The following is a 14,312-nucleotide window of genomic DNA, read 5'->3' as shown; positions in this document are numbered from 1 at the left end:
GCTGGCAGGCACAAGGCAGGAAAAGAGCATCTGACAACGCCTAAATTACCACTTCGAGAGTTAACGGTGGGTTTAAGACACGTGGACCCAGCATGTTTGAAAATCACGTCGGTTAGCTTGGGTCAACTGGGAACCAACCAGACACTTTGAAAAGGGAACCGCAACTGAAGAATCGTCTTGAACAGAGTGTCTGTGGGTGTGTTTATAGGGTAATTCCTTTATTATTAACTGCTGCCTGAGGACCCAGCCTTGTGTGAACATTAACTCCCTAGTTAGATGGGCCTGGGCTGTACGGGAAAAGTTGCTAATTAAGGTAGAGGAGGAAGGCAAAGTCAGCTCTTCCACCATCTGTGCTTCAGTCCCGACTTTGAGACGCCTGCCATGGCTTCCCTGTGCTATTAGACCACAAGCTGAACGTGTTACCTTTCTTCCCCAGGCTGCTTTTGGTCATGTTTATCTCAGAGCAGAGACCAACTCGGGATAAGGATGTCAATAGTGGGTCTTCGTTGCCTTGTTTTTGGCCTGCTCTACTTCGACTGAATGGTTTTGAATTTAGAAAATTTTGTGTATAGTCATTCTGAAAAAAATATTTGTGTGTACCCAATAAACACTGCTCCCTTATTTTCTATTATAACATTGGCTTGCCTAGAAAAATAACCTCGAATACATAAGAAACATTATTTGAGAGTATGAATTTTGACAGCTGAATGAGTTAAAATGATTTTCTATGGCATGTGACTATGAGTATTCTCACAGACAGGGGAAAATGACACATTTTGCAACTTCAGAAAATTTTCAATGAATGTCAATACATATGCTAAAAAGTTAGTGAGGAAAGCATTTGTGTTGCATATCTGCAAACCCACATCATGCTACTTCACGTGAGAAGATGGTGCGTAGATCTGTAAAATCTGAGTGTCTGAAGGACTAGAAAAGATTATGTTTTGAGTCTACCATAAGCTTAAGCTATATTTTTTCCTTCATGTATTCTGCACTCTTTAGAAGAACAAAACTAATAAAATGAATATATATTATATTTATATGTAGAGATTATGTTTTATTTATACATATATTTATACATAATTATACATTATATATTGTATTGATAAATATTTTATATATATGTATATATATGGATATGAGAATCTGTTATAGTGGTTTACAAGCTGTGGTCCAACAATGGCTATCTCCCAACAGAAAATCCAAAATGCCTACAGTTGTTCAGCCCACAAGTCTGATTGTGTCTCACCTCATAATCAATTCCAAAGATGTACTCTCTAATGCCAGTGAAGCAAGAAAGAGCCTCCTTCTTCCATACCTCTTTTATCCGTTGCCACCAGAAGGTATAGTTCATTTAGAGCGGATCTTTCCACCTCAAAAGATCTGGATTCAGGAACGGTCTTCCCAAATAAATAGATTTAATTAAGAAAAATCACTTTCAGAGGTGTACCTTATTCAGTTGTAGATGTAGTTAAGTTGCCAACCAAGAACAGCAGTAACGTACTTTAATATTATTTCAGGAAAAGATAAGAGATTATGGTATTCCTGTTTACATTTGTAGGCATTTTAGATTTAAATAAAACAATTATTTATTATTTGTGGTGTGTGTGTGTGTGTATGTGTGTGTGCTCACACGCACATGCACCTGCATGAGATTGTGTGAGCCACATGTGTGCAAGAGCATTTGAGTCATTGTGAATAACATGTGGGTACTGAGGCCCAAACCTGGGTCTTTTAGGAAAGCAGTGACATTGCTTAGCTGCTGACTATCTCGGGAGGCCCCAGTATTTTGCTTTTTAATTTATTCTTTACAGTCTGCAACTAGAAAGACTCTTAAGATTAATATTCATAATTTAATAAATTTATACTTAATTTCAACTTAATATTCAATAGAACGACAGCATCGTCTTTTTCCAGTCATACTCCATTTTTTCTGAGATTATAGCAGCAAACATACTTCAGTGATTTGATGGCAATGAAGAAAAGTCATTCAAACTTTACCTCTAGCTAAAACTTTGGCACATATATTACATTACACAAGAATCACTTTGATTTATTTCATGGAGGGAAGAAAATCATCAATATTTATGTAGCCATTTTTCTTTCAACTTTCTACATCACTTCATTTCCATAGTAACCTTAAAGAACTTGAAAGTTTTTTCAAACTCAGAAGACATTTGCTTAGTAAATAAGCCAGTAACAATGGATAAATATTATATGACCCCTTCCATGTGATGCTTGCAGCAATCACATTCAAGGAAATAGAATTAAAATGGTGATTAGTTGTGTTGATGGGAAAAAGCAATGAAAATGAAGAAATAAATAACCTTTTAGCCCTGAAATGAGATATATTATGGATAATTCAATGAGATTTCAGTAGTAACTAATACCCTACCAATATTAAAACTACACTTTAAATGAAAAATAAAGCTATTCACAAATTAATATGTATGGACATTGAAGAGAAACTACTTTGTTATTGTAGTAACAAATGTCCTAGACATCAATAAAGTCACTTGAAATTATTCATATTTTATGTATTATGAATGTACTTATAATAGAATCAAGTTGTATGTTTATATATATATATTGAATTCTTTTACAAAAAGAAACTTTATTATTTTAGGAGGAATTGTTGATAAGGATCTTCGTCACTACCTCAACTTAAGATTTCAGAAGGGTTCTGTTGACCACGAACTTCAGCAAATCATCCGTGACAACCTCTACCTCCGCACGGTGCCATGTGAGTACCATGGCCAACATTCTTCTCTTTCTGTGATAGGCCGAGAACTGCTCAGCTATATGCTTATTCTTTATTTAAAAGAAAGATACTGTCACATAGACATTTTATGGATAGTTGAAATTGGAATCAAATTTGAGATATGGAAGTACAATTGCAAAAACTTTTAACTGTGGTTTTGTGGTATATAATAAAATCCTACAGGGATTTGTGGTCTTTACGCTACGAAGTATATCTTAGTTACACTGTGCATGTTAGTATTGATAATAGTGATTCTAGACCAGATCTTCTGTGATTCTTGCGTCATGACTGAGGCAGAACTTCACACCAGGATCCAGGAGACTACAGATTCCTTGGTTGAAGCCATTATTAACAGAATCCATAGTTGATTTTGCACCAGGGAGTCTTCCGACCATAATAACCACACTATGAAAACCAAACAAAACATATTCCACTACTCTCTGGGAACTGGTGATGATATACACCAACTTAGACTTCTGTGTGCAGTCTCTAGCAATTTCTTTAAAAGAGAGGACCACGTAAATTGACACAATTTGTAAAACAACTTGTGAGTCCCTGCTCCTGCCTTTCTGGCATTCCCCTAATAATGTTAAGAAAAAGGAATCCCAACTCAATTCTAGACCCTGTGTAGGTATCAAAATCCACTTTCTTCAAGTGAGATATTTTAACTGCCAAAAGCCTATCCACACTATAGAAATACAGATGTGTGGGTTTCATTCAGTCAGATCCTAAACATTAATAAACTAAAAACCAAGAGCTCTGAGGCATTATCATTACAAGGAATGTTTGATTAGAATAAATTAAACAAGACAAAAATGATCCATACAGCTGAATTACCAACATTTGTGAAAGTGATACAAATGAAAACTTGTATTACAATATTGAAACGCACAATAATGGGAAGGTAGAGCAGAAACCACCAGGGGTTTTAGTCTCTGGGGATGGGTGGGAACTGATTGTCATCATCAGTCGGTACCAAATGGTCATCAGAATATTGTCATGGTATATTTACCATCCATTACTAAACAAGAATACTGGACAGTTGTTATCTTGTTGGTCAAAGTGATTCCTATTCAATGCATGTCTGTAAGTGAGTAGACACCGGACTCTTGCTGTGAAGCTGCATGCTGAGAAAAGCACACTCTCAAACATGTGGAGTTTGACATCTAGTGATGGGCAGAAGATGGATTGAAGGGACTGAACTGTGTATAAGGTGATGGATGGACGCCCTTTCAAAGCCTTGATGCTGTCAGTGTATCTAGGTGAATTTATCTTTCGTGGCGTGAAAGAGAGGAGACCCAAAATACTAAATAAAAAGTACAGGCACTCTGTTCTGTTTAAAAGCTGAAAGCATTAGATAAGAACCTGACATTCAGGGGTACTTGTAGTCCTTGCTAGGACGGCAGCGTCAATAAGAAAATCTTAATTAAATATGACGATAATGGGGGGAATTTTGCATTAGCTAATTAACTTTTAAAGCATCTTTCTTTAGCATACCAAGGAAGGACTATGAAGGAAAAAGTAAATATAAGGGTAAAATACAGCACTTATTAGTAAAGCTAGAGAGCTTCAAGATGTAATTCTGGTTCAAGGTCATGAATTCAATTAGAAATCTTGAGCAAGGCCTGTAAAGGAGATAATTAGAAACTCAAGGGATCTAAATATTATCAGGAAACAATTGCTCTTTGATTTTGCAGCCACCATTTCTAATAGCCAATTTCAATAACAGCTTTCTCTAGCCGTGCTTTTAATTTAACATAATAGTGAAAAAACATCTAATATAAAGATGATTCCGATTTATACTATTAAAAAATGCTTTCACGCCGAGGAGCCAGTCCTGAACAGTCTGTCTCCTTTACTCGTTATATCTTTTAACGAAGTATTCAGTCATTCTCAGAGAGTATGTAATAAAATATGCCAATAGTCCAACCAGTACTACCATTGCTTAGGAACTTTCAAGTGTATACAGCCCATAATGGCATTCATTATTTAATCTCATTTCCTATACATCCTCCTGGGTCAATAAAGCCTTATGATTTGATGAACCCACCCCACTGGAAAAGAAATGCTGCTAAGAATTATATCATGGTTCCTATACATACATATATCAATGTGAATACGGCCGCCTCTTGTTTAATCAAGCAATGGCGCTAGAGATTCGTGCTTGATAAGTGCATAGACGCAAGCGTGGGATCACTTTTTGATTGTGCGGATGGAGTGAGTCTTTTTCTTCACAAAACTGGATCTAACTCAGCGACTCTAGCTCCTAAATGGATCGGTGCAACTAGGAGAAAAGAAGAGGCAAATCCTGGAGCTGAACTCCAATCCTAGAGCTCAGTGCTCAGCACGTGTGTAGGAGCCCCAGAATTACGGGTCCACACATTCTCATCTCTGCATCCACCAGACTGAACGAAAGGCACTTGTAAGTACTGACTTCTGTATACGCATCTTAAAGAGGTCTGTGTCCAGCTGTGGTCACATTAGCTAAGCAAGGGAAGGAGGGCGGGAAATCTAGGTCTCTACTGGCCTTTGACTGGAAATAATATAAAATCTTACGCATTGGTTTGCATCCGCAAGGGTTGATTACATTTAGCCTTTTGAGTTAGTTTTCTTAGAACTTTATCTTGGAATTGCTAAGAAAGTAAGTATAAAAAGCTGTATCTCAGTCGGGCGGTGGTGCCGCATGCTTTTAATCCCAGCACTGGGGAGGAAGAGGCAGACTCTTGAAGTCTGTGAGTTCAAGGCCAGCTAGTTCCAGGACAGGCTCCAAAGCTACAGAGAAACCCTGTCTTGAAAAAAAATCAAACCAAAACAAAAGCTGTCTCTCTAGCCGTGGAGGCATGGTTTTTACAGACAGTATGTGGAGCCATGAACAATTGCAGGCATCGTCTCTGCTGGCATCAACTCACTATTCTTTCCAATCCAACCACAAAGGAAAGGTCTTCACGAACTGTGCTTCTATTTGTGTAGAGCCCAATGCAGTCTCAATGTTCTTACATGGAAGACATTCCCTAAGTGTTTCATGTTGTTAATTATACAACTAATAGAGGAAAATGTAAGGTTTTAGGGAACCCTGGCTACTGAATGCGAAAAATAATTGCTTTTACATGGAGACTACAAACCAATTTTCTAGTATTAAATTTCTGTTTTAAGATTCTACATGAGGGAACTTAAGTAGACACAGGGAAAATATGAGTAGCCAAGCCTGTGGTGGCTTCGACTGAGATAAGGAGTAGCTAAAGAAATGCAAACTAATAAAGAATGTAAGAATTTAGAGCATCTCTCCCACGGAATGTCAATTACCCTGCAGGTGTATAAAGGGCAACTTGGAAAGTTCTAACTTTCCAGCATTTATTAGAAGACGCACGGAGTCCTTTCGTCCTGGTATGTTAAACAGCAAAGCTAAGTCAGCAGCTGTTATACCTGGGACAGTATAGATACACGCGTATAGATGGAAGCTTGTAAAACAAATTCTCCAAAGTGTTGGCTTCATTTCCTAATGGCTGGAGAAAATGGAGTTTACTGCTTTTTAATATTCTACTGGGCATGGTATTGTATATATTTAACTTTGAGACTAATCCAGTACAGTCAATCTCACTATGTTTCTTAATTAAGAGAAAAATGATCACTGCAATTTATTAGTAGGATACTAATATATACCAGGTAAAAGACAAAACAATAACACTAAAGTAAAAACTATTACATAAAACCAAATATGATTTAAAATATAGACGTAAAATATGAAAGAAAAATGATCACTGCAATTTATTAGTAGGACACTAATATATACCAGGTAAAAGACAAAACAATAACGCTAAAGTAAAAACTATTACATAAAACCAAATATGATTTAAAATATAGACGTAAAATATGAAAGAAAATACTATCTGAAAGATTATACTGAGGCTTAAATCACACTGATGTTTTCACATATTTTTGTGACTTAAGTCCGTAAAGCTAACTACTGCTAAGAGCAATTGTCAAGGATACAATTGTAAGAGTTTAGCATACATTTTGGTATTTTAATGTTTATGAGAAATTGCCTTTCACAGAGCAGATATGGGGTTTATAAAATTTACAAAGAATGATCTGTTAAGAGTAGTCATGAGTACATAAAATTTACAGTTACACAATGAAACACCATCTCTTTTACTGACTGTGAGCTCATATACAATGCTGTCTGGAAAGGACTGTAAGGATGCAGCTGACTGGCCGTGGAGCACAGAACTTGTGAACTGGGTCAGAGACCTCTACTGTTCCGAATGAAGCAAACATTTATTACCCAAAAGCCAATTTTTTTTACAGTTAAATAATTTTTTACTCTTTTAAATATTAACTTTATAATTTAAAAAATGTGTGATGCTAAATAAGATGGTACTTTCTGTGGGTATGGATAAAAATAGTTTCTATTATTCCTAGTCTGTATTGTAAAGAGACATTTTTACACATGAAGTAAGATGGGCTAGTGATACTATCCTAAAAATTAATTACCAAAAAGACAAGACCATAATTTTTCAGTGAATGGAATTTCATTTAGTTGAAAATGACCATGAATCTAACTAAGTTCTTTGCATATCTTTCAGTAGGTTAGGTCTGACCACTGTGGTAAGTTGAACAATGGCAAGACATACAAGCATATTGGTGGAAACATCCAATTCCCTTGAATTTTAATCCAACTATACTCCAAGAAATATTCATCATATATCTGTTCCAACATTGTTCGTATTGTCTCAGATAAGACTCATCAACGTAGACCCTTGAACCAGAAGTTGCCTTTAGAGTGTGAATCATATTCCTTCACAATTATTTCAGATTAACTTGCCAGCTTAAAATGAATTTGATTTTTAAAAAGGGACTAATTATATTTGGCACTAAATATTAAAAAGGAGTAGTATTGCTGAATAAACATGTTTATCAACATCTGGGACCAAAAGGGAAGACAATCTATTAACAAATGCATTGTGGAATATTAGTTTAAAATACACTATCGTCATTTATGTTGTGGAACATTTGTTTAATGATGCAAAGATGTGTTGCATTCTTTCATGTTGCATCTGTGTAACTCTGTGAGGCTGTTACTGTGCCTGCCTATAACACCTGATCAGTCTAGTAAAGAGCTAGACAGTCAATAGCTAGACAGTAGAGGGCTAGGTGGATCTGCCAGACAGACGGCATAAAGAGATGAAGAACTCTGGTGAAGAGAAAAGTGAGAAAAGAAGGCAAGGAGGATGCCAAGGGCCAGCCACACAGCCACACAGTCATACAACCACAGAGCCAGCCATGGAGTAAAAAGGAAAAAAATATATATAAAACAAGGAAAGGTTAAAAGTCCAGAAGTAAAATGTAGTTCTAGAGAAACGGGATCATATATGCTAGAAAAGCTGGCTAGAAACACGCTGAGCAAAACCAGGGATTCATAAGTAGGAATAAGTCTCCATGTATTTATTTGGGAGCTGGGTGGCAGGCCCCCAAAGAGTTAAAAAAAATACTACACAAATCAAACAGATTTCTTGGGAAATTCAAACTCTGTCCTGGAAGGATCAGTGGTAAAAGAGAAATACTTTGCAGATGGTGCAAAGTAACCATCTGTTTCTCTCAGATGGATCCGTTTGTGGTGTATTAATTAAAACATATTATGATTTTACAGAAAGGTGGATTAAGCTTAATCACCTTTTTCTGAGAATATAAAGACTTAATTATATGCGTAAAAGTATTGGTGTGTTTTGTGAGGTTACGTGAGCAGTTAAGTCAGTGATGACAAAGAAAACTCATGATTCCATTCAAACTCCTAACAAAGCAGTGGCTTTACTGGGGTTGCTCACAGGATCCTGGTTCACTCACCCACAACTATATCACTGAGACATAAGCTCTAGCGTGGATGATGAGTCGCTGATACTGCATCCTTGAAGGCAGACCAAGTGGATAGTCTCTCCTTCCCAGTTATTGTCACTGTGTATATAGTTTCTGACAGAGGAATTACGGATCTTGACACTTCAGTTCTGTTCTGAGTCTTAAAAGTTTAGTTTCTGCTCTTAGTTTCTGAGTCTAAGGGGACTCTTTTCTCCCACCATAGGTGTGGTACTTAATATTAATAAGCAGAAACAGTCTTACAAACCAATTCCAATTTTTTTTTTAGATTGTAATGAATTGACTTAGTTGGGGGTATATTCTATATGTGAGAAATTCATCATTTGATTGAATTAAATCATTTAATTTAATTATTAGATTCAGAGTCTTACGTGGAATTTGAAGTCAAGGAATGTTAGAAGTGATTCCATTGACTTCTCCATTTGACACAAGTCTTCAGTGTTAAAACAGAGGAACACATCTAACACGAAAGAAAAGCAGTAAACACTGAGAGTGGAATTTTACCAATTATCCCAACCACGTAAAATTCCATTTGTATTGACCACGTTGATTTTTTTTCCTTTTCTGTAATCTGACTTTTTTATGTGGTTTGCCTTTATCTCTTTAGTAATTATAAGAGAGAGAGAGAAAGGTGGGAGAGAGAGAGAGAGAGAGAGGAATAAAAATAATAAGAATAATAAGAATAAGAGGAAAAAGAAGGAGAAGAAGAAGGAGGAGGAGGAGTAGGAGAAGGAGAAAGAGAGAGAGAAGGAGAGAGAGAGAGAGAAGTAGAAGAGAGAAAGAGAGAGAGCGGGAGAGAGAGAGAAACCCTCCAGAACTTGCACACCGTTGATGCAGGTGGTAGGTGAATATTCAGTCTTAAACTTCAAATGTCCCTAACCACTGCTGTAAGAATAAGGGATCTGAGTTATTAAAGCATTTTATACTCTCCCCAAAACGCCAATAATCACTTTCAATAAAGCTAACCCTCCTTGGGGGGAGCTAAGAATATACTTCCTGAATGTTTTGACTTCATAGCCCTGTGTACTAAAATATAAAGTCGACACGTCTCACGTTTACATCGGTACTGTTTTTAAAAATCAGTTAAGGCTATTAAGTAAGACCCATCTAAGTTTACATCAGCCGTGATTAGAACCAGGTTACGGGGTAATGATGGAAGCAGCTGACAGAAACCAGGAGGTGGACAAAGCCTGAAGACGACGGAGTGCAGCTGGGCCATCAGTGTCTACTTCAGGCACACTTGGATGAGACGGTGATTAACAAGGGAGTCCTGGTTACAGTCACTGCTATTTTAATAACAAACGCAGCAGTCAACCGTTATCTGTTCACTACAAGTTAGGATTGCAGGGTATAGTAAGGAGCAGTAACCTTCAGCGTTATCTGTTTGTAATCTTGGTACTGTGGTGGAAAACTCATCTCAGAACCAGGGCCATTGATGGTAGAGATTCTGCTACTCGCTACCCATGAGGCCTTGACCAAGGTTTTATTTGTGCCTGGAAGGAGGGAGGTGATGGGCTGAAATGAAGTGAAATGGTTCTTTCCCGTTCACCCAAAACTCTGCAGTTTTCAGATTCCGCTGACTTGCTTTGTCATTATTCAAATCAGTTCCTCCAGCGGACTAAATTATTCTGAGAATGGGACGCCGGTGATATGAAGCAGGTGTAAGCAGCTCATGGAAGCTAAAAGTATATCAAATGCAGCAGACTCTTCAGGGGAAAATAAAGAAGGAGCTTTAAATTAAGTGCAGTTCTGGATAAAACCAGTGAAGTGTGACTTTCAAATTTTTCTATGAATGTCAAGTTAAAGATACCATCACAACTCTGATGTCCCCTGAAATTTGCCCTCACTATTCACGAAACTCTGAAACCTAGTCCAGTCTCAGCAAATGGATAAGAAAACAAACATAATGAGAATTACAATTTTTTTTAAAAAATTGCTCTCTTCCTTAGAATGTGTAGTGAGTTGAGATGTGTCTTAAAGACTTCTTTACCAGGAGGCATATCATTATGAGAATATGATTGCTATACTTGTGATAAGGTGTTTAACATGAAATATAGCGTCTTCTAAGGTGGAGCTTTCTAAAATGTGGCTTGTGTGACTGAATAGCCCTGTTGGGATCAAGCTAGTGGGAGAGCAAATCAATGCTTAGCGCAGCCAACGATTTCACAGCACAAATGAAGAATTTAGGAAAGTCTGTAGGGTTTCCTCACATGGAGTTAATTAAAAGTTAAGTCTGACGTGGGATCAACAATTGATTCAATTAAAGACTTCGCAAGGAGTCTACCTTTTCAAGCAAGTCAGAGTGGAGAACTGGAATGTTTCCCAGCTCTTATTCAGCCACAGCGTTACCTACTTGCTTTACCCACGCAAGGTCCAGCTTTCAGAGAAGCTGCTTTTTACACAAATCTGTCACCAAATATTTGTACAAGTTCCCCTGGAGGGAAGATAACTTTGAGTCCTACACAACACACGCTAATTACTACCCCTCAGCTTTTCCTCCAAAGACAAAAGAGAAGCAGATCCCACCTGTGTGTCTCTGTCCTCCCCATTTTAGGTAGGATTCTCACTGATCTCATCTGATTACTGACAGCGGTGAAAAGCTATGCAGCCGGAGGCCCCTGGGAAGGGGAATAGATACATAGCCTGAGAAAATTGGGAGCAGGGGGAGGAGAAGGAGAGCAGGGGGGGGGGGAGAGGGGAACACGATGGTCAAGTTGGGGGAAGGACAGAGAGGGAGAGCTAGGAAAGAGATATTTTGATAGAGAGAACCATTATGACATTGGGGAGAAATCTGGTGCTAGAGAAATTCTCAGGGATCTACGAGCTACAAGAATAACCCCAGCTGAGACTCCTAGAAATAGTGGAGAGGGTGGCTGAACTGGCTTTGACCTGTAGTCAGATTGATGACCGCCCTAGGTGTCATCATAGAACCTTCATCCAGTAACTGATGGAAGCAGATGCAGAGAGCCATGGCCAAGCACTGGTCCAAGCTCCTGCAGTGCTGTCAAAGAGAGGGCGGAGGGATTCTATCAGCAAAGGGTCAAGATCATGATGGGGAAACCCACAGAGACAGCTGATTTGAGATAGTGGGAGCTCACTGACTCTGGACTGATAGCTGGGGATCCAGTATAGGACCAGACTAGGTCCTCTGAATGTGGATGACAGTTCTGGGGCTTGGGCAGTCTGTGGGGCCACTGGCAGTGGAACCAGGATTTATGTGCAGTGCATAAACTAGCTTTTTGGAGCCCGTTCCCTGTGGAGGGCTTCCTTGCTCAGCCTAGTTACCCAGCGTGGGGGCCCTGCCTCAACCTGACTGCCATATTTTGTTGACTCCCCATGGGAAACCTTACCCTATCAGAGGAGTGGATGGGAGATTTCGAGAGGGAGGAAGGTTGATGGGGGAAGCAGGAGAAGGGGAGGGAGGGAAAACTGTGGTTGGTAAATAAAATGTAATAAAAAACTTTCAAATAAAAACTTTTAAAAAAGAAAAACAATGCAGGTGATCAAGGAACATTCAGAGATGCAGGAATCTTAGATTTCATATCCTGAATGCAATGCAAGGAAGGTTTTCTCATCCTGAAAAGACCCTCCCAATTGGCCATTAACTAATCAAGTTCTAAATTGTTTTCTCTTTATCATGTCATTGCCAGAAATATTAAAGTATAGGCTATTTATTGGAAAAGAAACATTTTAATTGATGCATATTTCATTCTTTATTGACATAGGAAGAGAATAATTTTAAATTTATTAATATAGGAAGAGAATAAATGCATAATATATATACTATAATATATACTATATATATACTATCTAAGAGCTTTTTTGATTGTATAAACTTTACTTATAAATACTTAGCTTTATAAACCTTAATACTCTAAATTATTCCATACATTTGTAATAATGTAAAACTTTATAAGCAGGTATTATGTAGTTCTTAGTTTCCCATATTAGAATTTCCCAATTGTTAGTTCCAATTCTTAGTTTTCCAATTCTTATTTAAGAATTTCCCAATTCTTAGTTTTGTAAATCACGGCGGGAGTGGCAGAACGGAATTAACATTAACAAACACCAAACACCTATGTACAGGCAGGTTGTCCAGCTTCACTTAGCTAGATGAATTGTTCTCACTAGCACACTTAGTCTTGGAGAGCTCATGTACCCTTCTCTAAATCAAACAGCTAGTAAATACATGAGAAGCGTTCGAGTCTTCTCTGTCATTTACCAAGAAACCAAATATTGGGTGTATAATGTTACATCTTCAATGATTATAGCTCTGACTTCTTCTATAGTTGAGCCAGAATTCTGAGCCAGAACTCTGATGGGATATCTATCAATACTGATTAGTATTTCCATGAAAGCACTAACTTATCTGAGCAAGAACTAAACTCTGCAGGGATTATGGATTGCTCACATCTGAATGGCCGCTCTCCAGTCACGGCAGCAATATTGTTCATGTAAAGTGTCAAGGCTTCTTAGGATATTATTCCAGAATGGCATGAATTTTCCCATTTTTATTTGGAGGACAGCAAAACAGAAACAACGGGGATATTTGTTCTGAGATCGTGAGATGCCTCTTCTTTTGAATTAAAAGATCACTCTTGGCGTGGCTCCCTCTGCACTGGCTCAGCCGCCACTGGGTGTTCCGTGTAACAGCATTTCAGAACTGGGCAACATCCCTAGCTCTCTGGCTACAGTCCAGGACTCGCAACAGTGTCCAGGGAGCCACTGTGACCACTGAGAACCCGGCGAGAGTACAGCCAAGCTTAACTGTTGTCAAGCTTTCAGCCTCTTTTTTCTGTTTTCCTTTGTTCCACAAAGCAAACCAGTATAAATAATATGTCCTGCAAGTTTAAGGTTAGAAAATAAAACAGTTCGAGGGATTTTAATGGGGAAGAGGGTTAGGGAATGGTTGTTTAGAAAATGACTAGAATATCAAGAGAAGGCAGAGATTAGGAATTATTCCCTGAGACTACGAACCACAGCACAAAACTCCTGAGAAGGGTGGGGCTCTACCAGAAGTGTGGCCTCTGAGGCCTTCAGGTAAGTTCTGGAATCCCGAGGCTGAGAGTGGCATCACCGTTATGGCTCCGATTACCCCAATACTTCTTGTTGACTACCAGCCTAAGGAATGGAGCCCAACATTCTTGTTGAAAAACATCCCTGGTTGTTTCTAACCTCTGAATCTGTTTCTTTTTAAGAACTCCCTAGATGTATAAAAATAGTAATATATCTTAATTTTATTATGGAATTGAAGACTAGTTTTTAAATTCATGTTTTAGTCATCTGTAGTTAAATGCTTACAAGACAAATATCAGACTCAGAGTGTTTGTTAAGGCTTTCCCCTTTTCTTCCTACACTAAGTCTCCTAATGATTTTATTATGCTAACTGGTTATAGGCTATAATAGAAATGCTTATGTTCTTTAGAAAGTGCGAATACTTATGCAGTATCATTGCATTCTGGAACTGCCGTGCTCGACTTACAGAACGAGACATTTTCAATGTGTGTTGGAGCCTTGTTCATTTTTATTCACAATTTTATTATTTAAAAGTATGAATGTGACACTAATAAAACTGAGTTCATAATTATATTTCTCACATGAGAAATCAATGGACAAAAATGCTTTTGGAACATCATTTAAATTTGGAGCAAGAAAAGGAATCTTAATTAAAATTGAGGAGTTG

At 37.9% G+C, this 14,312-nt stretch overlaps 1 protein-coding gene across 7 annotated transcripts in view; it reads left to right on the top strand.

Annotated features, from left to right (window-relative positions):
• Magi2 (membrane associated guanylate kinase, WW and PDZ domain containing 2) overlaps positions 1 to 14,312 on the top strand; it is a 1,336,576-nt gene that overhangs the window by 394,199 nt on the left and 928,065 nt on the right. For all 7 annotated transcript variants that reach the window (XM_085684178.2, XM_085684177.2, XM_085684176.2 and 4 more), the window contains exon 2: positions 2,627 to 2,743. In XM_085684178.2, coding sequence (XP_085540304.2) covers positions 2,627 to 2,743 — 117 coding nt within the window. The remainder of the gene's footprint in view (positions 1 to 2,626; positions 2,744 to 14,312) is intronic.

This window comes from Myodes glareolus, chromosome 27 (assembly GCF_982192425.1).
Source record: "Myodes glareolus chromosome 27, mMyoGla1.1, whole genome shotgun sequence".
Classification (NCBI taxonomy): domain Eukaryota; kingdom Metazoa; phylum Chordata; class Mammalia; order Rodentia; family Cricetidae; genus Myodes; species Myodes glareolus.
This window is presented reverse-complemented; position numbering and strand designations above follow the sequence as displayed.